The sequence below is a fragment of the Aulonocara stuartgranti genome, assembly GCF_965226115.1.
Source record: "Aulonocara stuartgranti genome assembly, chromosome: 1".
NCBI classification, from domain to species: domain Eukaryota; kingdom Metazoa; phylum Chordata; class Actinopteri; order Cichliformes; family Cichlidae; genus Aulonocara; species Aulonocara stuartgranti.
This window is the reverse complement of record NC_138939.1, coordinates 21,779,690-21,805,179: the sequence shown is the minus strand read 5'-3', so window position 1 is coordinate 21,805,179 and position 25,490 is coordinate 21,779,690. Positions and strand designations below refer to the sequence as shown.

The 25,490-nt window shown below is 39.6% G+C and overlaps 2 protein-coding genes across 3 annotated transcripts; one reads left to right on the top strand and one right to left on the bottom strand.

The window, feature by feature from the left end:
- The first annotated feature begins 2,292 nt into the window (after window positions 1–2,292).
- On the top strand, window positions 2,293–15,992 carry caprin1a (cell cycle associated protein 1a). Of its 2 annotated transcripts, XM_082529275.1 has the most exons (17): window positions 2,293–2,514; window positions 4,069–4,203; window positions 4,691–4,753; window positions 6,432–6,518; window positions 8,626–8,867; window positions 9,026–9,108; window positions 9,606–9,761; window positions 9,866–9,915; window positions 10,011–10,094; window positions 10,182–10,343; window positions 10,880–10,988; window positions 12,359–12,420; window positions 12,754–12,885; window positions 13,191–13,350; window positions 14,881–15,069; window positions 15,179–15,285; window positions 15,404–15,992. In XM_082529275.1, exons 2-17 carry the CDS (start codon window positions 4,069–4,071, stop codon window positions 15,488–15,490), a joined length of 1,908 nt encoding a protein of 635 aa, XP_082385401.1. In that variant the 5' UTR covers window positions 2,293–2,514; the 3' UTR covers window positions 15,491–15,992. The 2 variants fall into 2 exon arrangements, with proteins under 2 accessions (XP_082385401.1, XP_082385402.1); XM_082529276.1 differs by lacking the exon at window positions 12,754–12,885.
- A 236-nt stretch (window positions 15,993–16,228) lies between these two features.
- nucb2a (nucleobindin 2a) lies at window positions 16,229–22,866 on the bottom strand. Its single transcript, XM_082529287.1, has 13 exons — window positions 22,748–22,866; window positions 22,206–22,349; window positions 21,238–21,345; window positions 20,878–21,010; window positions 20,609–20,712; window positions 19,831–20,016; window positions 19,608–19,698; window positions 19,444–19,502; window positions 19,273–19,365; window positions 18,729–18,818; window positions 18,434–18,604; window positions 18,185–18,245; window positions 16,229–18,079 (listed from the first exon to the last, which is right to left on the bottom strand). Exons 1-13 carry the CDS (start codon window positions 22,769–22,771, stop codon window positions 17,781–17,783), a joined length of 1,563 nt encoding a protein of 520 aa, XP_082385413.1. The 5' UTR covers window positions 22,772–22,866; the 3' UTR covers window positions 16,229–17,780.
- Between the last annotated feature and the right edge of the window lie 2,624 nt (window positions 22,867–25,490).

The following is a 25,490-nucleotide window of genomic DNA, read 5'->3' as shown; positions in this document are numbered from 1 at the left end:
GAAATGTGAGGGAGTGGAACTTCTCACAAAGACCGTTTTTTTAAATTCGATTATGGCCTAAAACTATTAAAGATACAAAGATGGAAAATGCCTTGTGTTTGATTAAAAAGCACATAAATTCTCTTCTTAGTTACGTTTTGTTTAGTGTTTCAGTGCATTAAAGTCAGTCTGATGCCTGAACTAAAAAGTAAAAATATAGTTCTATGAGCTGCTTCACTTTTGAATTTATGTTCTTCATTTCAACAGTTATCACTACACCCCGCAGAGTGAAAAAGACAAAGAGTTGTACATTTAGAGATGGTTTTTCATGTTGTTTCAAGCGTGAGCTTTTTCTAGGTGTCTGAGACACAAGCGCCATCTTCTGTTCAGTCTTTGCTATTACCAGGCGGGCTCATTTCACTCTGATCATTAATGTCCTGCTCCATTTGACATGGTTTGCCACCAGCCATTGTTTGAGACGTGTCTTAAAAGTGGGATATGCATACTGCTACTAATACTACTACTATTACTAATACTATTTAAGCTTATTGAAATTACAAGGCACACAGAAAATCGCACTACTTTTTTCAAGTTCATCCAGTTGGTCAAGACAGCATTGGCTGCTTCTGCTGACGTACAATAAAGAAGAGAAAATTACACACACAGAAGTGATTGTCTCTAAATCCTTTTTTTTTTTTTTTTTGCAGGGATGATGGATGGATGAGGTCAGGCAGGAGTGTCTTTGCCCTTTGATATTCACAGTTGACACTGTGATCTGTAGTGAGAGTAGGGGGCAGGTGAGTCAGTATAAATGTCAGGATAAGCAAGACAGAATACATGTCTGTGAATGAGAGGGAGAAAGGTTTAACAGGGAAGCTGCAAAGAGTAGAGGTAGTGACGGTGAGTTTAAATACCTGAGGTCAGTTATCCAAAGTAACGACAGACGAGGGTCAGTGGTGATTTGGGACAGATGGATACCAGCAAGAGTGAAAGGAAAAATTTAAAGGATGTAGTGAAACCTCCTGTGATGGCTTGGAGATAATGACACTGACAAAAAGATAAGAGTCTGAGTCCCCCAACACTGTTTAAATAATTTTTAATTTTAAAAACGTGAATAAAAAATAAATTAAAATATGCATGCTATATTTAGCTTTGAGATGAATGCAAAGAAATGGTTAAGAAGTAAAAAGGAAACAGTTTTAAGATGAATTTCAAGTGGAATCAAAGGTGTGTTTACAGTGATTTTATCTTCAAATTTCCATAATTCTCAATAAGAATATGCAATTAAAAGAGAAAGAAAAGACTGAACAGTGGGACTCATAAGACCCCTGTCTGTCTGTTTTAAAGCGAGACAGCTTTGACGGAGAGAAGGCTTATTCATTAAAATGGGGAAGACAGGCATCACACAGCGAATGTACAGATGGATAAAGGATTTTCTCTCAAGAAGGCAAATACAAGTAAGGATAGGGAATAATTATTATGAGAAGTATATAGTAGAAAATGGAACACCACGGGGGACTATAGTGAGTCCCTTATTATTTTAATTGATGATGTTTCATAATAAAGACAGTCGAATGGCATTTTCTCCTTTTGCAGATGACGGCACCATGTGGAAGAGAAGACGTTATGTAGAGTTTGTTACTAGAAAGGTGTAGGAAGCAATTTTTAAAGTTGGAGAATGGACACATAAGTGGGGATTAAAATTTTCAGTGGATAAGACCAAGACAATGTTTTGTTTTGTTTTTACATGAAAAAGAATTGGTAAGGACATTAAACGAAAGTTATAGAATCAAGAACTAGAAAGAAGAAATAATTCAAATTTCTTGGGGTTTGATTTGAGAGGGTTACATGGGCCATACATATTTAGAAAATTAAAGACAAATGCAAGAAAATGTTAAACTCACATGTGGTACAGAAATATATTTGTCAGGAAGCAGGAGGAGAGAGGAAACAGTCATTTCATGTCTCAGATTTGGACACACTGGGCTAAAATGCACACTATACATTTTAAGGGAAACATTGCCAATTAAATGAGAGTACTGTGATGAGACATTAGAGCATGTTATATTACACTGTCAGAAGTATGAGAAAGAAAGAAGACAACTGATTCAAAACCTAAACATAATCAAACTGAAACAGGATTGAATTGATTTATTTAGAAATACCACGACAAGTAAAAGTTATGAGGCAATATTTAATGATCTTAGACAAATGAATTTGTATGATAGGATCTAATACTTAGTGACATTCCGGTACCTACTCCTTATCAGTTGGAGGCGGTAATGCACCAATTCGTTGTTTCTCAACCACCAATAAAAACCAAGAAGAAGAAGGCAGCGTCGAGGTTAGCAGTGGGGTCCTTTTAGCTGCTACCGTTAGCTCTGCAGCAGCTAAGCAGCCATTGGCCGGTGTAAGTCGGAGCATCCTTCTAGAAAAACACCGCTTGAAGTGAAAGATATCGAACCGCAGTTAACGCCACACAGCTAAAGTAAAACGAGACCAACGAGATCTCTTTGAAGACAAAGAGTCTTAAAGGTATGGCTTTCACACTGTCATTTTAGGTCTTTTTAATAAACCGTCTTTATCATCTGGATTCGAGACGGCTGCGCGAAAACGAGTTGTCTCGGCGTCCCGAGGTGCTCTTTGTTTTTCGCAGTTAACGTTAAACGTCCCGAAACGATGGCTTGTCCTGGGGGTCTGTAATGGCTGTTTCATATGGATTTAACCTTTGGTTTTGAGTGACAACCGTTGAACTCGGGGCTTTAGCAGCACATCGTTACCGACCACGCTCGGCTAACAATGGGACGCGGAGATTAGTACGAGCGCACTATGCTTATTAAACTGATTTGGCATGGCTAGCTAACGTCGAGCTCTCACCAGTGAAAGTTTATTTTGGCAACTAAGCCGCAGATAAGAGTTTCGAGGCTTACGTTATGATGCGGATTTTTGTGTTGTTAGCATCTGTCAGTAAGGCTAGCCTCTTTCTCCACAGACGCTAAAAGACTTTAACTTTGAATAGGAGGCCCGACATTTTTATGTTGTTTTAACTTCCTCTGTTATATTGGATGTGGTGTTCTGATTTTTTTTCAAAGCTCACCCCAATAATTGCTGTTACCAGCCAACAACTTATCGTCCAAGAGGAGGTTGTATCTCGACGTATCGATTTAATTAGCCCTCAAACCTTAATAAGGGATCACATCGGTAAGTATCACTTTCACCGGCCCGGGTATTTGGGCTTGAGTCAGGGTTTGGTGTCCTAATGTGGAGCTTGGAGGGTCGCTGAAGCAGGGTCCTCAAAGTTCAAAACGTGAAACTGCTGGCGTTACATAAAGTGGATATCTTACCAGCTGAACTCAGCATGAGCTCAGTTTATATTAGAGATTACCGGGCAATACAGTACAAATAACAATTCATACGGTACCACTTCTATCTCTCTATCTAGAGAGAGACATCGTTTTTAGGCTTTTATTTAATACACAGTTGACAATGAAAGGTACATTTAAGCAACAACTGTGGGTCCATTTCGTCCACAGGTATCAGTTGAATCGGGTGGTGCTCAGCTTAATTACTGTTTATTGCTAGACTTGGACAAAAATGGAAAAGGGCAATGTGTCTGTAATCATTTGTGTAATCCTCAAAATACAGAACATCCTACAGTATCACAGTGCAGACAGTTATGTTGAAATGTGCACAAGCATCTCAAGATACATAACCCTTTAAAAATCTTTTAGAATTGTCGTGGATCTATGCAACAAATATCATAAAACAAAAATTTATAATCAAAGTATAATATAAGTTGTTTATACAAGTCTGTATGTGCATGCATAGTAAATATCCAGTTGTGAGCTCTGTTCTAGGAAACCTTGTTTCTGATGGGTGTCAGATACAGTAACTGCAGGTTGAAAGTCTGAGACTGCAGAGCATGACCTTAACAGCATTTTGTAACCTGGTTGAAGACATAAGTGTACGATCTAGTTCTTAGGCTTTGAAATAGTTTCTTCTTCTGCTAACATCTTAAGTTAGGATTACTTGTTTGTTTTATTCAGGTCCAAATTTTAATTGTAATATTTACATGTTTCCCTCCCAAAGATGCCTTCAGCAACAGCTGGCAACAGTGCTGTCCAGTCTGCCATTCCAGACCTGGGAAATGGAAGTCATTCTGAGGCCATGAAGCAGATTATTGGTGTGATTGACAAGAAGGTCCGCAATATGGAAAAGAAAAAGGTATCTATAGTTATCATCTTAGAGTAAACTTCGCTTTGGATTAACCTCAAATAGGGTGTAAAGCTTTTATCTGTTTTGTCTGTTGTTGTGGATGCTGGAAAATGTATGCTTTTGTCAATATATAATGACATACAGTAATATATAATTATCAAACATACTGATTTGGGAGAATGCAGGTGTTGGGATGTGTTTTGAAAATCAGAAAAATGTTGGAGTAGGTACTTTAAATTTCAACTGGCTTTATAACAGGTTTCCCCTTCCCCAATGAATCCACTTAATAGACTGTAGCACTAATTATGATATCCAGATTTTCCTCTGTCTTGCTCATAATTTGTTAAGATTGTGTGAGAAATGTCATCAAACTGCCTTAAAATATAAATCCACAGTGGTAATAAACCTAATGATGACATTTTTTAATACGTTTGCTCTTTTTATTTGAATTCAACTTTAATGTCAAATTTCTTGTTTTTCAAAAACCTTCTTGCAGTCCAAACTGGATGACTACCAGGCAAGGAAGAATAAGGGCGAGAGACTAAATCAGGATCAGCTGGTAAGAAAACAAAACTGCTTCTCATTTGGACACAGCTTTGTTTTGTCGCAGGATCAAATGTAAATTCTGTCAAATGCAAGGATTTCCAGTCACTCTAACGCTGTATTTATATTAGGGGTGCAACAACACATGTATCGGTGTTGAATCGTTGATACAGTGCTTTCGGTTTGGTACGGATATGTATCGAACAATACAAAACCTTTCTTGTGACGATGCTGTCTGTGTTGAGTGCTCAGTGGATCTGCGTTCAACTACTCCGCCTAGGCTGCACTGTCGAGCGCAGATCCACTGAGCGCAGCGCAAGCTAGCAAGACAGAAGCTAAGCTCGTTGCAACATGGCAACTGCCTCAACTCTACCTGAAATTGAACCTCCCCCACCCTCATTCAGATCTGGCGTTTGGAACTATTTTGGTTTTCATGTGGAAGCATGACCCTGATGGACAAAAGTAAAACAGTATGTCGGATGTGCCACGCAATGCTCAATTACAGTGGTGGGAACTAGTGCGTTAGCGCAGTTAGCTCGTTATTGTGTTGACGCCATCCAGCCCCACGCACGGGGCGATCCGCGGTAACTCGTTAAGGGAGATTTGCCGCGTTATGGCATTAATGTCATTTTAACGCTGACAGCACTAGTGGGAACACAACGAATATGACTGCACATTTACGCCGACATCATCGTAGTGCAAAGACAAGTGGAAGCAGACAAAAACAACAAGCACGCATGCTACAAACTTTACCCGAGTCATTTAGACAGCCGTTAGCACATGATTCTCCTTATGGGGACCTGATATGTTTAATATGCTGCTGAGAATATAGCCCAGAAGAAGCGTATAGTGTAGCTTTTATTTTTGGAAAGAGCCATTTCTCTGTAATAAACTCTTTTCCAAAGATGAGTGATTCCTCGACCAGAGGGTTTGTGTTTTTGTTTTGTTTTGTTTCAGCAACATTAAATTTAAAAACTACTTTTGAGTTAAAATATATATTTATAGTTTTAATAAATGACAAATTAAAAAGGCATGAACATTTTTTTGTATCGAGAAAATATCGAACCGTGACACCAAAGTATCGAACCGAACCGTGAATTTTGTGTATCGTTGCACCCCTAATATATATCTCAACAGTCTTGCTTTTCTTCACTCACTCTCTTAATAATGCCCATTATCACAGTATTTGTTCAAGTGCTCTGGTGGAATGAAAGAGCCATTATAAAAGTCTTTAAGTTTAACTTAGAGGGGGAAAAAAGATCTGCAAACCCAGTTGCCAAACTTCTGAAGTATTTTCTTTTTTGACTGGTGACTTTAGACATTGATTGTTTTTTATATCCCAGAGAACACTGAAGGTCAGAGTTATGCTTGGTAGCACTAAATATTGCACAATTAAAAGCAATGATATTTTTAACGTTAAACATTTGCATTTCAAATGATTCAACATTTGAAATGTTTTCTGTGCACTATTTAAACATGGGCTTTAAATTGTTTTCAAGTCACTCTATTTTTATTTAGCTTTTACTGTGTCCCAGCTTATTTGCAAACAGCTTTGTGTATGTAACAAACTTATATGAAGTTATGTTTCACATTCAAGTGTTATGAAAGTATTGCATGTTTAGTTGTTACTACCTCCTGCTTTAAATAATTTCCTGTTAAAAACATCTGATTTTCTTTCCGTGTTGTGCATGAAGGAGGCCTTGGCGAAGTATCAAGAGATCAACAACAACTTAGAGTTTGCTCGAGAATTGCAAAAGAGCTTTCTCGCATTGGGTCAGGAGGTGAGTCCTGAGCTATAGGTGTGCTTTTAACTTGCTGATGAAGTCTTAAACACGCATACTAAAAATCAGTATGCATCAATTATTTTTTTATAGATCCAGTGGGATGCAGAGGTTTGGGCAACCTTGTTAATAGTCATTATTTTCCTGTATAAATCGTTGGTTGTTACATTAAAGAATGTCAGTTAAATATATCATATAGGAGACACACACAGTGATATTTGAGAAGAGAAATGAAGTTTATTGGATTTACAGAAATTGTGCAATAATTGTTTAAACAAAATCAGGCAGGTGCATAAATTTGGGCACCACAAAAAAAGAAATGAAATCAATATTTAGTAGAGCCGCCTTTTGCAGAAATTACAGCCTCTAAACGCTTCCAGTGGGTTCCAATAAGAGTCTGGATTGTGGTTGGAGGTATTTTAGACCATTCCTCTTTACAAAACATCTCTAGTTCATTCAGGTTTGATGGCTTCCAAGCATGGACAGCTCATGGCGAGTCATATTTTACTGTAGCTAGCAGGTGTTTTCCTTGGAATGCTGTGTTCTTTTTCCTCCATGCATAACGCCTCTTGTTATGCCCAAATAACTACATTTTAGTTTCATCAGTCCACAGCACCTTATTCCAAAATGAAGCTGGCTTGTCCAAATGTGCTTTAGCAAACCTCAAGCAGCTCTGTTTGTGCTGTGGGTGAAGAAAAGGCTTCCTCTGCATCACTCTCGCATACAGCATCTCCTTGTGTAAAGTGCGCCGAATGGTAGAATGATGAACAGTGACTCCATCTGCTGCAAGATGATGTTGTAGGTCTTTGGTGCTGGTCTGTGGGTTGACTATGACTGTTCTCACCATTCGTCGCATTTGTCTATCCGAGATTTTTCTTGGTCTGCCACTTTGAGCCTTAACTTGAACTGAGCCTGTGGTCGTCCATTTTCTCAATATGTTCCTAACTGTGGAAACAGACAGCTTACATCTCTGAGAAGGCTTTCTGTATCCTTCCCCTGAACCATGGTGGTGAACAATCTTTGTCTTCAGGTCATTTGAGAGTTGTTTTGAGATCCCCAAGCTGCTACTCTTCAGAGAAAATTAAAAGAGGAGGGAAACTTACAGTTGACCCCCTTAAATACTCTTTCTCATTATTGGATTCACCTGTGTATGTGGGGTCAGGTTTCACTGAGCTTATCAAGCCAGTTTGAGTTCCAATAATTAGTTCTAAAGGTTTTGGAATCAATAAAATGACAACAGTGTCCAAAGTTATGCACCTGCCTGATTTTGTTTAAACAATTATTGCACACTTGCGATCGTGGCTCAAGAGTTGGCAGTTCGTCTTATAATCGGAAGGTTGCCGTTCGAGCCCCGGCTCCGACAGTCTCGGCCGTTGTGTCCTTGGGCAAGACACTTCACCTGTTGCTTACTGGTGGTGGTCAGAGGGCCCGGTGGCGCCAGTGTCCGGCAGCCTCGCCCCAGGGTGGCTGTGGCTACAATGTAGCTTGCCATCACCAGTGTGTGACTGTGTGGATGACTGAATGTGTAAAGCGCTTTGGGGTCCTTGGGGACAAAGTAAAGCGCTATACAAATACAGGCCATTTACTTTCTGTAAATCCAATAAACTTCATTTCACTGCTCAAATATCACTGTGTGTCTCCTATATGGTATATTTAACTGACATTTATTTTTTATTTTTTATTGTAACAACCAACGATTTATACAGGAAAATAATGACTGTTAACAGGGTTGCCCAAACTTTTGCATCCCACTGTATAATTAAAATACCTAATTGCAAAGCTTTTAGACACTTGTTGTGCTCTTTAGTGGCATCTGCAAATCCTTATTCATTCTCTGCCCTAGTAATTTTTTGTAACGTACATTCTTTATTGCCATAAAACAATCAGTTGGCAACACCTGGTGTAATTTATGAAATACTCCCAAATGGCTCACAAAAGCTTAAAGTGCCAGATGGAGTGAACAGGGAAGCGAATAATTGTTTTGACCATGCTCATTGACCTTTTTGATTTTTTTTTTTTCAAAGTGCAGTGATGTACAGAGTGAACGTAATGGGTGTGTGTTATCTTGTGAAGCTAAATGCATGAAATTGTGCCTGGATGTGTTCAGATTCAAAAGGCAGTCAAGAAATCTGCAAGACGGGAACAGCTGCAGCGAGAAGAGACTGAACAAAGACGATTGAAGAGTGTTTTGGAGCTTCAGTATTTACTCGACCAGCTGGGAGAAGACGGTGTCAGGCAGGACCTTAAACACCCCGATGCCTCTGGTGCGCCTTTGCTCACTGATGCTGAACTCTCATCCCTCGATGAGTTTTACAAATTGGTAGGACCTGAGAGGAACTACGATGTAAGGTACGCGCGTACCTGTGTGCTGTCACTGGTACAGAAGTTACATTTAGAGTTATCAGTGCTTAAATATGTTTTTGGTTTTGTTTTTTAATCCTGCTCTACAAAAACTATATACTACTACTACTCTGTGCAATTAATTGCATTTATTTTGTGATTTGCAGGTTGACTCGCCAATATGAAGAAGCATCACTACACCTGTGGGAACTGCTTGAGGGTCGAGACAAGGCTGTAGCAGGGACCACGTGTAAGTATTTTCATGTCTTAATATCGTTCATCACCCATACACATACCTTTTTTTTTCTTTTTTTTTTTAAAGAAACTATTTTTAAACTATATTTAAAGCACTTGTGGAAAATGCCTTAAAATGGAGAGGCTTAACATGTGGCTAGTTGATATTTATTTCATGCCTTCATCTTAAGTGCAGTAAGAAAAAAAATATCTTAAAGAAAATGTTTGGTGTGTGCACCTATCCACACAGGCGGAAACTCACTTGCACTCATTGTTAGTAGTTAGATTGTTCAAGACATCTGATCGGCCCCAGTTTATTGTATCTGTTGTTTCATCCCTTCACACAACATTTGATTCACTCGGTTAATTCTGAGATTGGCTCATACCAGCTGTTGCAGGACTTCTCTTGCAGATTGTACTGACTGTGTAAGAAAACGGAGGCAGACCTTAATCGTCCATTGTGGTTTGTGATAATAGGAAAGTCTGAACAGCTTCGGTGTTCTCTTATTCCAGACAAGTCACTGAAGGAAACCCTGGACAAAGTGCTGCAGAGTGGTTACTTTGACAGAGCGCAAACTCATCAAAATGGGACATGCGAGGAGGAAGAAGAGCAAGAGGAACAGACCGTGGTGGCTGAGTCTAAAGCTGTGGAGCAGCCATCGGAACCTGGTAGCTAACAATTAGCAAAGTGTGTGTGTGTGTGTGTGTGTGTGTGTGTGTGTGAGAGACCCAGAAAGAAAGCCATCCTCATGTATATTTTTCATTTAATATAGGATTCGCTAGTGAAAAAAATACAGAGCCCGTTAAAGTGGAAACTATAGAGGTGAGATTTGTATTTATGCTGCACAAGAACCCACACAGATCAACTCTTTCCTTAAATTGTTATATCACATTTTAGTGTACTGTCTTCTGTTGCAGTTTGTAAACAGACAGTTCATTCCAGAAACTACATACAGCAGTACAGACAAAGACCAAGTCGAGGAGTGGAGTGTGGAGGCCCAGGTATGCTCTATTACTGAATCATCAGTCCTCGGTGCCTTGAAACCTACTTTCCAATGCCGTGAGTTTGATTCTAATGTGCCTGAATAGATGGTGAATTCACTCCAGCATCAGCCCCCTGTTCAGCTGGCTCCAGAACAAACCATTACTGTGAACCAAGTTTCTCCCACTCCTGATACTGATCCTGTGGTTAGAAAGCAGGCAGTGCAAGACCTCATGGCCCAGATGCAAGGGACATACAACTTCATGCAGGTTAGATGGCCCAAAATGCTGTATATTGTAGTATCCTATGGCTCACAGTGTGTGGTGTGTGTCTCAAATAAGCAATGGCAAGTAGGATGAACTTGCAAAAAGGTTGGCCAAAGATGAGGACTGCATGTCCAGGCAATTTACAACAATCTATGAACTCGTGCTAGAGGTCATGAGACAAGAACGTACTTGTTGTGACTCAGAAAACGAATCTAGTTGTAATTTCTGATATATGAATGTGAACTTAAAAAAAAAAAAAAAAAGTAAAATATCGAAACAGGGAAAAAACCCATTCCCCATTTGGGACAAAAATTCAAAAGAAGTACAATTTAAATGAGATCATGATTATCCCAGGTTTTAGGAAGATGTGCTTACATGGGAGTTGGTACTAAGATCCTTTTAGTCAAGGTTGTTTGTAGTTGAGGTATTTTCCTAATGTGGAGTGAAGGATTATGGGTATGAAACAGACGTGCTCGCTTGCTTATTGGACTGATTGCAAATCTCATCTGTTTACATTTACTCTTGTTTGGTTGTCGTAGGACTCCATGTTGGAGTTTGATGGCCAGGCGCTGGATCCAGCCATTGTGTCTGCGCAGCCAATGAAGCCTGTGCAAGCTGTTGACCTGCAACAGATGGGCGGTCCTCTACGTGAGTGACATTTACTCACAGGTTATACTGAATATGGATGCACTGATTTATTAGTATTGCTCATACTGGCCAATAGACTTTAAAATATAAATATATATACCGTATTTCCCGGACTACAAAGCGCACCTGAATATTAGCCGCACAAGCTAAAATCAGGGGAAAATCCTGTTTTGTACATACATTAGCCGAACCTGACTAAAAGCTGCAGGTGTTTCAATGTTGACTTATCATATGTAAGAGAATATGCACAAAGGGAATTGTCAGGAAAGAGATGGCTGTTTGGAGACACACCCCTTTTTATTAATATTTTGAAAAACAAGTTATGGGTACATATTTGCATAACTTTTTAGGTATGTACAAGTAGCGGTAATTACAAGTACGAAACATGTACTGTGCTTCATAAATGAGTAACAAATGTAGTACATAACAATAACCTACAGCACACCAGAAAAATAGATTCAGACTACCTTTTAGGCTCAGGTGCAGTGACACGGCTTTAACAAGAAGAAAAGTCAGTCATTCACCATCATCTTTCTCTTCTTCCTGCGCACTAAAACCACTAAAGTCCTCTCCTCCAGTGTCGGATACGAACAGGCTCAGGATGGCTTCGTCATCCACTCTCAGCTTCTTTCCTTCGTTGTCACTTTCAAAACCAAACAAATCCTCGTTGTCAGTGTCAGAGTCGAACACCCTCAGAAGGGCCGTGGCGGTGTCCTCTCCATCATGCAGCAGTCCAGCCCTTCAAATCCGTTGGTGATCATGGATGTTTTCACACTTTTCCACGCTGTCAGATTCCACTGGTGGAGTTGAGCATAACTTGCTTTTCGCAAGTTTATCGCCGCTCGTCATCCACGACTCCCGCTGAACGCGTAGCGCTACTTTGAAGTTTGTTTTTCGCGCTACTTGTACGGCACTATGTTGCCTGGCGGATGGACATGTGACCAACATACCACTCTTGAACCCCGATACTGTGTGTCTGATCACATGCCCTTCCACCAGGCAACGTAGTGCCGTACAACAGCGGAACAAACAAAACAAATCGTCTTACGATATCACAAAAATCATGGACAATCCATAGAAAAGCCGCACCTGACTAAAAGCCGCAGGGTTCAAAGCTGGTGCAAAAAGTAGCGGCTTATAGCCCGACAATTACGGTGTGTATATATATTTTAAATAGGATTTCTTTGTTTCCTGGGCACAAATGATCACTTTGCTGTTAGGCCAGAGGTTCAATTAGTAATTAGTGCATGCCTATTAAGTTGTTTGGTCGCTGCTTTCTGATGTGGATATAATTGAAAGTGCATAATTTAGCAGCATGTCTTTTTTTTAGGAGTTTGTCTTATTTATTTGTTTTATGTCTTTCTGAACAGTCCACTCAGAGTCCAGACTTCCTCAGACAGCTGCAGTGTCTGGACCACAGGAATCCTCACAAGTAAGTAGGGAGGAGCCCCTGCAGGATATGGGTGGTGAGACTGCTCTTCTGGCTAAGTGGTGCAGCTCATGAATAATTGGAGTTCAGATTGTTTTTGTATTATGAAGAGAGATTTCGAAAGGTCTTCTCCATGGATTGAATGTGATGCTCTCCGACACATCTTTTTTTGTTGTCTACTGCGTGCGATGGGGAGATATTTGATTCATTTGAATATTATAATAACAGAAAAGGGAACTTTTTAAGCCAAAAGAAAATCATCTCATCTCTTGCACTGACTTCTCCATATTCGTTGTTTCCTTGCCTTCCAAATTCCCTCCTCTTTTACTTACCCAGGCCTCAATGTCTCTGTCATCTGCACCGTCTCCTGCCCCATGTTCTCTGTCCTCTGCCTTCCCTCCTGTCTCCAAACCCACCCTCACTGGAGGCATCAATGTCAACGCAGCACCTTTCCAGTCAGTGCAAGCGGTACGCTTTCTATTGGGTCCATTTAAACGGTGTCACAGTGAGCATGTTTGGACTTGATGCATTCTGTAGGAAACCGTCAGCTTTCATACTTGCACAAGTCATAGGTCAGTATTAGAGATTGGTTGGCATGTTTTATTAGTCACAGTGAAAACTGGTCAGTTATTCGTGCAAGGAGCAACAATTTAAGACTTCCCAAACTACGCAGATCTTTGACCCCAGGCCATCGTCGGGTATTGTGGTTATTTTATTTTGTTATATTGATATGGACAGGAATGGGGGAGGAAAAAATTTGTTTCTCTTTTCAGGTATTTAACATGAATGCACCTGTACCTCCAACTACCGATGGCCAAGCAGACCCCTTGAAGCAGCCTAGCCAGTTCCCTGGTGGCTATGGACAGGGCTTTAGCAGCCAGCCAGAAAATGTGGTCGACCAGCCTGACATCCCACAAGAAAGATTACAGACAGGTGTGCATCTTGTTTTGTACAGAAACCCTAGAGCATGAACACAGTGGTAAAAGATGTATTAGGATTAGGGCTGCCACGATTTGTCGACTAGTCACGATTACGTCGACTATCAAAATCGTCGACGACTGATTTAATAGTCGACGCGTTGTTTGAAACTTTGTACGATCACAAAAGACGCAGGAATAAGTGGCAGGATTTAAGAGTGTAATAACGGACTGAAACAGAAGATGGCAGCATTGCATGTACAAGGATGTCAGCTACCGTTAAACCCAGAAGAAGAAGAAGAAGAAGAAGAAGCAGCTGTGTCCCAGAATTCATAGCGCGGCCCAGCGCAGTTTCCAACAATGGCGGCAGCTAGTTAGTTTTAATGTTACTCTTATTATTCTTTCTGGGTCACAAAATAAACGTTTAACATATTTTCAGGCGAGAATGTAGCTGTGTAAACCTCAAATATCTGCTCAGTTTATCAGGACACCACATATTTTCAAAAGCGCTCCGACGTTTTCGGAGACATCTGTTACCCACTAGCTCGTTAGCGAGCCGGGGGCTAGGCTCACTAGCGCCGTGAGAACACCGGACTCCCCGCAAATCGTTTTCAAACCCACCGCTGTCTTTCGCTACTCAGGTTAAATATATATATGAGTCACTTAGAAAACTTAAAATGTTATTGTTTGGCTTTTTTTTTTTTAGTATTTTATTTGTTCCTGAGTAAATCAGTTTGTCTGAGATTAAAGTTATAGTTTTTACACAGCTGAATAAACGTCAAGCAGACAACTGATTATCAGAAGTGTGAGATGCTCCAGAATATACTCCGGTGTCCTGTTATATTTTAGATAGCAAGGAGTTTATTAAACTTCACCGAAACAATCTGCAAATTTCATTAAAATTTAATAAACTATCATCTTTTCTTTATTTTTAGTTAGCACAGACCTTAAACACTTAAAGCTGTAAGCTAATGATAGTTATATAAGAGCAGATGCTGCTGGTGCAATAAGCTGTACGTTTTACGTCTAATGGATGATGATCTGATTAGTCGACTAATCGCAAAAATAATCGGTGACTAGTCGACTATCAAAATAATCGTTTGTGGCAGCCCTAATTAGGATATCAAGAGGCTCCCAAGCTTCACTTTGTCACAAAAGAAATATTTTCTGTTGCAACAAAGTTGAAATATGAGTCAGTGAGGATGCCATAAGTAAAAATCACGCAGCCTTCTCAGAATTCAGAAGGTGATTTTGCATTTTAAAAGTAAAAAATCCTTCCATCCTCTTCTGCCCATCCTTATCAGGGAGCCTATCCCAGCCACCATAGGGTGAGAGCAGGGCAGACCCTGGACAGGTCATCAGTCTGATACAGGACTAACACAAAGAGACAGACAACCACTGGCATTTGCATCCACACCTATGTGCAATTTAGAATTTCCAATTAACTAAACCCACTAATACCTTGTCTAAAATTAAAAATGTACTAGAACTTATCCAGCAGTACGTGACGTATATTTTGATGTCGTTTTGTGTCTCTTCTGTCCAGTTGTTAATGCATTCCAGCCCCAGGACCAGATTATGTCCTCAACGCCAGGACATGAAGATCCCTCTGTAGGTGCAGGGTTTGGGCAGTCTGGTCAGTCCTTCTACAGCAGCAGAGCTGTGCCAAGAGGTGGACCCAGGAACGCTCGTGGCGTTATGAATGGATATCGGGGCTCCTCGAATGGATTTAGAGGTAAAAGCATCCAATGTTGTTTCACAGATTTACAATAATTATATTGTGATTTATTTTGATTAGGAGTAAATATGCATCACCTGTTGAACTAATGTCTTTCTGTCGTCAGGTGGATATGAAGGCTACCGTCCACCGTTCTCAAACGCTCCCAGCAGTGGATACGGTCAAACTCCGTTCAACACATCTCGGGACTATTCCAGCAATACCTATCAGCGGGTAAGAGTTAATGCATTAATTTAAGTCATTGCATTGAATTTACATCAGTCTTTTTTATAACCAAGCGTAACTATAAATACAAAACATGCACTTATGAAGCCTTACTATCTCTTTTAAGGAGGGATATCAGCAAGGCTACAAACGTGGAGCAGCCCAAGGACCTCGTGGTTTGTCCCGAGGTAATGTGCAGGCAATGCGATCCTAAAGGATCCCGGGGACCGTCGAATTACGCCACGTTGAACATTCAGGATTTTTTGAATGTGTTTCCCCCAGCTCACTTTTATAACAATGTTTTGTTTCTCATCGGTAATCTTATTTTTTTAACTCCTGGCCTACTTATCAGTCAGCCTGCTTCGGTCTGTCTAGATCTTTTTGATGTTTTGTCACAAAAATGCTGAAATTAACTACATGTAGGATTATCAGCAAGTACGTGTGATGGAAAAACAACAAAAAGATATTCCTGTAAACTTGAAAGATTTCATTAATTTATTTTTTGTACAAAATAAATGCAAAAAATACCCCGTCACTGTCTATTTGATTCCATGAGTGCTGTAAGCCACTTGTTACTCCCTTTATAATTTTCATCAAAACGTTTAATTTTCTTGTTTGTTTTTTTTTTAACTCCTGTGTCCCTGCCTGCATCGTCACCTCTTTGTACACTGTTATTGATTGAGACTGTTTCAATAAAGTTGTGCCCTATTACCTTCTGTTGCTGAAGCTGTTTGTTTTCTGACATTTTCATTCTGTGTGGTCTTGCATGTGAGTAGTTTAACTTAATACAATCCAATGTAGAATTCAGTCTACTTCAGAGCAGCCTTCAGCTATGACAATAACAGCTATGGAAACAGCCCATCCTTTTTATTACATTGCATCTGTTCATGGTTTCACTGGAGGTAAATGTCCCACAGGAAAGGCATCGCTCAAACATTAGCAGTGAAATCTGTTTGACAACCTGAACCACTTTATTTTAAGTGAGGTGTGCAATTTTGTCAAATGACCTTTGGATCCAGCAGCAAGAAATCAAACACCAGCTTTACATTTTGTGCAAAATATAATGCATGGCACACGGGAAACGACTGACAAAGCAAATAAAGACGTTTTCTTAAATTTTGTGTAAGGTAAAACCAAAAAGCAGAGATCTCACAGACTGAAAATTTAGGTCTTCAGTGAGAAGCGGCAGCAACTCCCAAATATCTCATTATTCTCCCCGAATTGAAGAAGCAAATTTACATTAAACAAAAGCATACAGGCTAACACAGCATGTAACACCAAACCAGCATTTTGCCAAATATGCTAATATGTTCTCTTTCATGTAAAAGTCATAAATACCTCAAAATGAACAGAGAAACAAAATTCAAGGTTTTCATTGCCTTACTTTGACAGACGGTTTCAGCAAAATACTAGATGGTTAGGTAAAAGTAAACCTTAAATAAACAATATCAAAACTGTTTCATCAGAATCACGTAGCAATACATGTGTATGGACCATGAGTTCATTATACTATTTAACAAAAGCACTATTTAAGAGCTTTTACTGTTCAGTACAGTAAATTAACTGTACACATAAAGAAAAAAATGTGTTATAGTAGGAAAATAGTAAACTGGTAGTTTGAGGGGAAGCAAAATGACCATTAAGAAGGGAGCATTTGAAAAAAAGACAGCGACCTGGCTTCATAAGGTGTTGAAGGTTAAAGGATTGTAAATGTCAGGTCACAGTGATAGCTGCAGATCTGACAGCACCTTGTAGATCATTACACAACACAGCGGCTGCTTGTATCAATTCCTTAGTTTTTTTTAGTGCGATGTCTGGGGATGGTGTGAAAATGATGTAAGCTTGTTGCATTTGCTACCGTAGATTTTTTTTTTTTGCCAATTTAGTGTCATAATTAAATAAAACAAACATCTTGCAGTTAACTCTTGAAGTATGTTTTCATAAGGTCCATCATGATTCATGCATGTCTTTTATTTTGCAGGTTTTTTTGGAGTATATTGATAGTAATTTAAAAAAATCTAAATCTCAAAGGCTGTAATTAAAATGAGTATTTTTACACCTTATCTTCTTAAACAGCTGCACTGTACATATCCAGAAGGCTCTTGGGTCAGGATGTTTAGCAAGCAGCAAGTCATTTTGAGAGGAAACAAACAACCGGTCTGAAAGCTCACAAAATATTATTTATATGATTCTATAAAAAAAAAACACCCTCAATGTAAGCAAACACAACTGTGGTAAAATCTATGTATGCACATATCAGGATCCAAACCCATGTAGGTCATTTCACTGTGTGATTTAATTATGTAATGAAGGGATTACTGTCACCAAGACTGAAATCTGGGGTAACGGATTCCCTTTGAGTGGTTGTTCTTCTCAAATGCACTTCAAACCACTAATGCTGGTCAGGGTGGTTAAAGAGGTCCTTATACTCTGATGGGACTGCTCCTCAGCACTTACGAGTGCAGGTACTGAAAAAGTCTGATTGTAAAGTTTTGTGCACATTATTATGGCAGCTGATTCTGGCTTTGCACAACTTCTTGATGACCAGGTGGTATATTATCATGTGTTTGAGGGAGACCTTGCTGGGCCTGGTTTTGATTTTCTTGTCCATGGTGTTCCTGTGGTATATCCTGAGGAGCTTGGGGTGCAGAGTCATGACCTTGGGGTGCAGGGTCATGACCTTGGGGTGCAGGGTCATGTCCTTCGGGTACAGGGTGATGTCCTTGGGGTGCAGAGTCATGTCCTTGTTGTTGGGCCTCATGCAGTTGGCTGTCAACTGCAGGGATTTCTGGGACGGCGTTCCCTTCAATTGTAACAAAGAGAACAATTTTATATTCTCAGAGGTTAGACCTTTAAAATCAAACCACTATCAAAATAAAAGTAGGAGAAAAACAAAATCAACACTCACCGAGAACCTCTGGAGGAGGGTCTACTTTCTGTGACTTGAGACGTTCCATATGCTCAACTGCCTGTAGAGTTTTAGTACATTAGAATTCATTTACTACATGTGGACAGACAATTTGATTGCTTAAAATACAATATAAGCACAGCTGAATCAATTGGTAAAATGTGAAGGTTAGGATGTGGGCAGATTGATGCACTGACTGTAAATCTACAGAAGCAACCCTTTTCCCATTAGTAGTGTACTATTCCTTACCTGTTGTAGCTCCATTTTCTGTGCATTAAGCTGCTCCTGTTGTCTTTCCAGCTCATCTCTCTGTTTCTGGAGGTCAAAAGCCTTCTGGTTGAGATCTTGCTCTTGCTGAGCAAGATGCTCCTCAAACTCCCTCATCTCGTCATCGGTATAAGCCTGGTTCTGCTCCAAGGTCTGAAGAACACAGAGCAGGTAGGAAGCCATTTTTTACAGTCCTGCTTTGTTTAACCAAATGTTTCTGTATTAAATAACTCATAAAAGCTGTTATCATGATAAAGTGTCATCTAATGTTTCTCACCTCCCAGCTATCTGGCTCCAAGAATTCTTTCTTCTTAGTAGCAACAAGGAACTCATCCAGAGAGACCAGCCTGTCTTTATTTGAATCCACCTGTGACACAGACAAGAGCAGAAAGGCTTTGAACACTAGTTGTATATTTTCTTATTCACTGAAAGGACTAAGGCAGATAAAACACAGTGGTGCCTGTTTAACACAAGATGCAAACCCAGCTGAGACCGAGAATGAGCTTTAGGTGTCTTTTCTATTTTGTTTCTGTAGTCACTAAAGTCAGTCATGTGACTTTAGTCACAGGCTTTGAATTATGGAGACTAACTGTCCACACGCATAAAGTTTTTGTGCTTCCAACCTTTTAACAAACTGATGAGCTGCATTAAAGGTAGTAGAGGACTGCGATTGTGAATATTACTACATTAGAATTAATGATGCTAAATATTACCCTATGTATATTTCACACACAGAACAATTTTGGCCCAACTAATCCAGGATCGGCTTTTTCACCTGCATAGTTTCAGGAAAACAGGTTGCTGAGTGCAGCTTGTTGTACCTCATTCATAACATGCTCTCTCATACGTAGCCTCTCTTCCTCCATCTCCACCATGTCGTCCTCCTCGTTGGTGGGGTCATAAATCTTTTCCAGCTGAAATCACAGAGGCCCACAGTCAGTACAAAGACCTACTCTGAAATATTTACACATTTTCAGAAGCCACAGCTTTACCTCTTTGGTGAACAATGCCTCCAACTCCTGTTCATCAAAGAAGCCATCTCCATTTGTATCTGTATTATTGAAAAAGAGAAAAGAAGGCGAATGTGCCGTGTTCTAGTACTGTATGTTTTACAGAGCAAATTATGTATGTTAGTAAATGATAGTACAGGTCTTACCATGCAGGTTGAAGAATGTCTTAGGATCAAAATCTTCAGGATCTAAGCCATCAGCTTCCTCCCAGACCTCCTTCAGCTGATTCTGACTTCCCTGCATCATTGAAGTAAAAACACATTTGATTTCCAGATTGAGGTAAAATGAATATTACAATCTGGACAAAAAAAAACAACAACAACAACAAAATATATCATTTATTTTTCTCTGTGCACCTTCGTCACTTACCGGGTGGTTGACTTTAGGGTGGTCGGCGTGCTTCTTCTTCATCTCCTCATAGTGTTCCTCCTCTTTCTTCCTCTCGTCATCATCCAGTGTTTTCAGGTGTTCTTGTCTGTCGTGCTCTTTCATCATTTCGTACCTCTTGAACTCCTCGTGTCTCTCTTTGTCATAGTTCTCCAGATCTTTAGTGGCCTGATGACAAATAGAAAACAGAAATTGTTCAACAGTAATAACCACACAAGATTATACCCAGCAAACAATAATGCATCAGCTGGAAATGTCACTTAGACACAGTCGAAGTCAAAACAAGAGATACTATTCAGAACATCAGACTACTTCCAGACTGTCAGACCCTCACAGTAGTAGTAAACGGGATTTTTCAGGTCTATGCCTGCACGTTTCTATACATCAGCACACTTCTGGAAACCATTGTGAAAAGCCTTTTTGTCTTAACATCATCTGAGACACAGATACAAGACTAAACGCATTGCTGTTTTTAAAAACAATAATGAAAAGAAGGTCAAATAAAAATAATACATCTGTCCTCTACACCTCAGTACTCAGTACTACCCTTTCCTTTCTAGTTGCTGGTAATTATAGTCATTCACCAACTGTGAAGCTTTCACCACCTACGGGCCAATTTTGGTGTATGAATTAAGCATCTGCATAGGTTCCTGTTTTCTCTTTCTCTCTACTGCAGGACTCCACTGTGCAAAGGCACAAATAGTTTCAAGATGCTATACTTTTCATTAAGTACGAAGTAGCATCGAGCAACAACATTTACCGATCTGATCAGCCGATCCAGATCTTCCACTTCAAACGTGTGCGGGTTCATGTGGTTCAAGTATTCAAACTGTTTCAGCAGCGCTTGATGGTCCACTGCTATGTCTGTCCAGGGAGAAATTCAAATATATTACACATATTAAAACATATGAATACATAAAATAGAACTTTCTTTTATTTACCTCTAAAATAATCAACTTAAAGTTGATTTAGAGCCTGATACTTTAAACAGAATTCAAAATGAAATTATTTTTGTTTTGCACAACTTACCATTTCCTCCTTCAAGGTCCTGCTTGGCCTTAATCAGGGTCCGGAGTCGGTTTACCTCTTGCCTTTTTAACTCATCTAGTTTTGTTCTGACATGATGGCTGACAAAGTCTAGCTCTTTGGCCAGCTTACCTTGCTGCAACATAAATAAATTGTAGCAAATTAAGCGATTAAAACAATTCTGGAACATACACTACACTTTTACAGCGAAGCATAATGTACTTTTGCTTACACTGGGTTAAACTTTGCAGGAAGCTGTGCATGTACACGAAACGAGTATATTATAGTGACTATTGTCTTATAAGGAGCTGGTTGAAATGTTGTGCCACTGCAGTAAGACCAAACCAACAGAAAGCGGGGTACCTTAATATCTTCCATGTCTGTATTGTGGAGCTTTTCCCTGAAATGCTGATCCTTCTCTAGAAAATCAATGACTTCTCTGAGGTAGCGGTCATAGTGGAGTCCAGTGTCCTAAAAGTACAGTAAATAAAATGTAAAAACGCCAATAACATGTTACATTGGGTAATCAAATCCTATTTTAAACATTTCTGATATAGATCTATATTTATATATACAGTACAGCATCTCTATCTGTATACGGGTGACAAATTAAAGAAAAATCCAACCAAAAGTGTCTGAGCAAGTACAGAAAACACCACCACATGACAAATACAAACTGGGTTGCCGCTTTCTGTAAAGATCATATACTTAATATCTAAAAAAGAGCATTCCCGTGCAATCAACACTGAAACTATATTGTACTTGTTTAACCTCTGTATGACAGTATTTACCCCTTCCAGAGGCACAAATGAGTACACAGATAACAGTATTTGGGCACTAAACAATCTATAGCATCTGAAACTATTGTACTGAGAAATAAATTGGTTTGTGAGATCACAAGTTTTAAAGTTTTGAATAAGAGAAAGAGGCCATTTTTCCAATAAACTTAGCAGGGCGTACTTACTACAGTGTACCACCTATGAAATAGCTAATAAATAAACATTAATAAATCGTTTATTCTGTGAAATTATGTAATCCAATCCCACAAAGATTCTTGAAGCCGCTCATCTCTATACACATTGTTTTAAGTAAAAAAAAAAAGGAAACAAATATTTTTATAATAAAAAAATCGTCTTATCCTAAAAATAATGACCAAAATTGTGAGTTTTATGCCTGCCTTAAATACTGTTAAAACGAATAGATAATGAAAGCCAAATAGACACAATTATCTCTCTGCACCACTGCTGAAAAAGGGTCGTTATTTGATACATGTATTATGGTTTGTGGTGAATTTTCAGCGTGCAGTGTAAATATTATGTCTTCTTCCTTACCACACTGGCTGGAGGCTCTTCAGGCTTTTTCTCTGGTTCTTTGACTTTCGTCTTGTCGATGCTGATGGGCACAGCCTCCAAACACAACAGCTGGACAAGCAGCAACAGCAGCCAGCCGGCGAGAAAGGCCCGGCTCCCCCACATCTACAAACGAGAACAATCACTATAGTGCCGGCTGAGGTGACGTGTTTTAGATTTTACAATATCTGGAAATATACATTCTTGAGTTTCTAAGTGCGTAAGCATCATCGTGTACCCAGCTTCCTCATTTTTGATCTTCCTCGAACAGCCCATCTAGTCTCCACACACTGCAAATTATTGGCTAATAATAATAACCAGAGGAAGCTGTTGGTGTTAGCCTTTAGCACCGTCACTGACAGATTTAGCGCTTCGGTGCCAAGCATGGACAAATGAGACTCTCATGTAACGTTACACCGTGAGCCTGAGCAGAAGAGCTTATACAGCATTTCCCCCACGCTCAGCGTGGATTTTAAAGCTTTACTAAAGAGCCCCATAGACAGATATGTTGCCAGTATACTCACTTTATTATGAACACAGGACCTCATCTACTCTACCTTCCACCCGTCGCTTCCTCTCAGCTGGAGAGGTGTCAGCAGCTTCCACCAGCCCGCTGGACAGAGTAGCTCGTGTGGTGGTTAACCTGATTGGTCAGTTGGGCGGTCTGTCAAACACACTAGCATGTTGCGTTGCACTGAATCGTACGTGGCGATATGACAGCAGAGCAGGTGGGCGGGTCTTTTGGTTTGTCATGTACTGCACCGCACGGAACGAAAATGAGACGGAAAATTAACGCTGGGGGTGGATGAAACCCGTGATGCTGAATGACTAATTTATTTATTAATTTATTTATTTAAAACACACAGTTGGATTTTTTTCTTCTTCTTCAAAGTATAACGATTTTAATTTAAATTTTCTAATTATTTGCCCCTTTTCAGTTTTTCATTTTTGTTTTCAACTTAGCCGCCATTGTTGGAGTTTTGCGAGATCTGTATTGCGAGCGCTCGCAAAAGTATTGCGAGATCTCGCAAAACTCCAACAATGGCGGCAGCTACTTAGTTGTAATATTACTCTTTCTGGGTCACAAAATACACTTTTAAGATATTTTGAGGCGTGAATGTAGTTGTGTAAACGTCAGATACCTGCTCGATTTACAAGACATCACATATTTGTAAAAGAGCTCCGACGTTTTTGGAGATCTGACACCCACTAGCTCGAAGCTAACGGGAGGTCGAGACCTACTACAGCCGGGAGGAACACCGCTTTCCCGGCACATCGTGCCTCGACCTCCCGGTCGGCTTCGAGCTGGCGGCCTCCGAAGAATGCGGCTAAAACTTTTGCGAGATCTCGCAATACTTTTGCGAGCGCTCGCAATACTTTTGCGAGATCTCGCAAAAGTCCGTCTTAATTTTTTTTTTCCTCCCTAATTTTTTTTTTCCTCCCTAATTTTTTTTCTCCCATGTCCCCTGGGGGGCTCCGTAGTTTTTGTTTATTTAGAACATTTTTCATTCATTTGTCAGAATATGTTGCAGATTATAAAAACACCGTTTGTGAAGGCGCTTGACATCCCAGTCTTAAAGATACAGAACTGTGCAAACACTTCAGCGACCCCTCATTTTTTAAATATTTTGCTAGGAAGATGGGAAATATGCGCAGTGATTTATTGAAGCACACATTTAAACATACATTAAGATGCAGTATAAAAGGCAAAAACAAAGTTCTAACAAGATGGAAAGTGAATATTTATTATGACCACCTTTATTCTACAACAATGAACTTTCTTAGGCAAGCTTTCTTGCAGTTTCTCGAAGTAGTATATAGGACTCAATGCTCTTCTTTTGATGTTGGCTGCCTTTTGTTTGGTACGATCCTGTGGTATCGCAAGAAATTAGTAGGTTATATAAATATATGAGTATGCATAATAGTTATTATCCATAGATACCTACATCCTAAGTTCCTGTTATTCTTCTGAAAGAAACAGAATGAGTGTGTTGTTACAATGGTAATGCCAGGAGAGGCAGTATTAGTTCTGTGTTACATTAATGTGTAAGGAAGTGGAAGAAGAGTGTGTCCTGTAGGAGGCAGTAGAAAATGGATACTGATGTTCTGTACATGCCCTGAAAGAAAGGTTCAGTAAACCAGTGCAACGATACTTTATTGTAAGTCTCAGTTATTGTATTTTTTATTTTTTGAAGATGCAAAAGATCCCATTCATAATTCCATCAGTTTTGATATTAATTCCACTGTTTGAAATGCAGCCCCCAAACATGAGAGAGCCTCCACTGCATTTTATAGATAAACCATCTGAAAAATGGTCAGGTACAAGGCCTGAAAATGAGTAAAGGACCATCCAGTGTTCAAAGAAAAACTTCAAAGACCTTCAGAAAGTCTTTTATTATACCTTAAAATAAAAAGTGCAAATAGAGCACTTGAATAAATGTATAGCTAACCAATTCCAATGTTGGGACTTCACCAGCAGCTTTAAGCATTTAATACTTTCTTCAGTCAGTGTTTGCTTTACTTCCTGTGGAAAAAAAATCCCCCTAAGTGCAGTTCTGCCTCAGCTTTTTCTGAGCTCAGGAAGCAGCAGTCTGTGATTAATGGGACCAAGTTCACCTCTTAACCCCGGTCCTGTTCACTGGCCTCATGGGAAGATCTTACATGAAACTTTTTTGTGTGTGTGTATGTGTGCTTATACAAGCTCAAACTGTACTCATCATCTTAGAGGCTGATTAGCCATGAATAAATGACTGCTACTCATTTTCTTTTGTGTGTCTTGCCTTTGTTCAGTGTGTCTGTAAAGATTTGATCATTTTTTTTGTAACTGTAACTGTTCATTATAGAGCCACAACACTTTACAGGTGTGTAGCTGGGATATAAATGAAGGTCATGTTTTAAATATTGGGGCGAAAAGAAAAGGGTGCACAGTCGTTTAATCTATGTGTAACTGGTGTTATAATAATATTTTCCATAGTGGATGTGAAATTCACAGCTACTGCAGTCCCACCGCAAATCTGTAGCAAATCTCAAACTTAGTCCTGATTGGTGTAGATTCAGCCATCTGTATCGAAAGACCATAACGCCAGAAGAGGGCGCTGTTGCTATGTGCTGGCTGCGTCGATTATTACCATCATTTTGACTTTTGTAAAAGTACTGAGTGTTTTGCTTAACTGGTCAAATATACTTAAAGGCAAATGACACTAACATCAGCCATGAAATTGTGCACCTTGTTAGCATCGATCCCTGCTGCTGTGGTTTAATTACCTA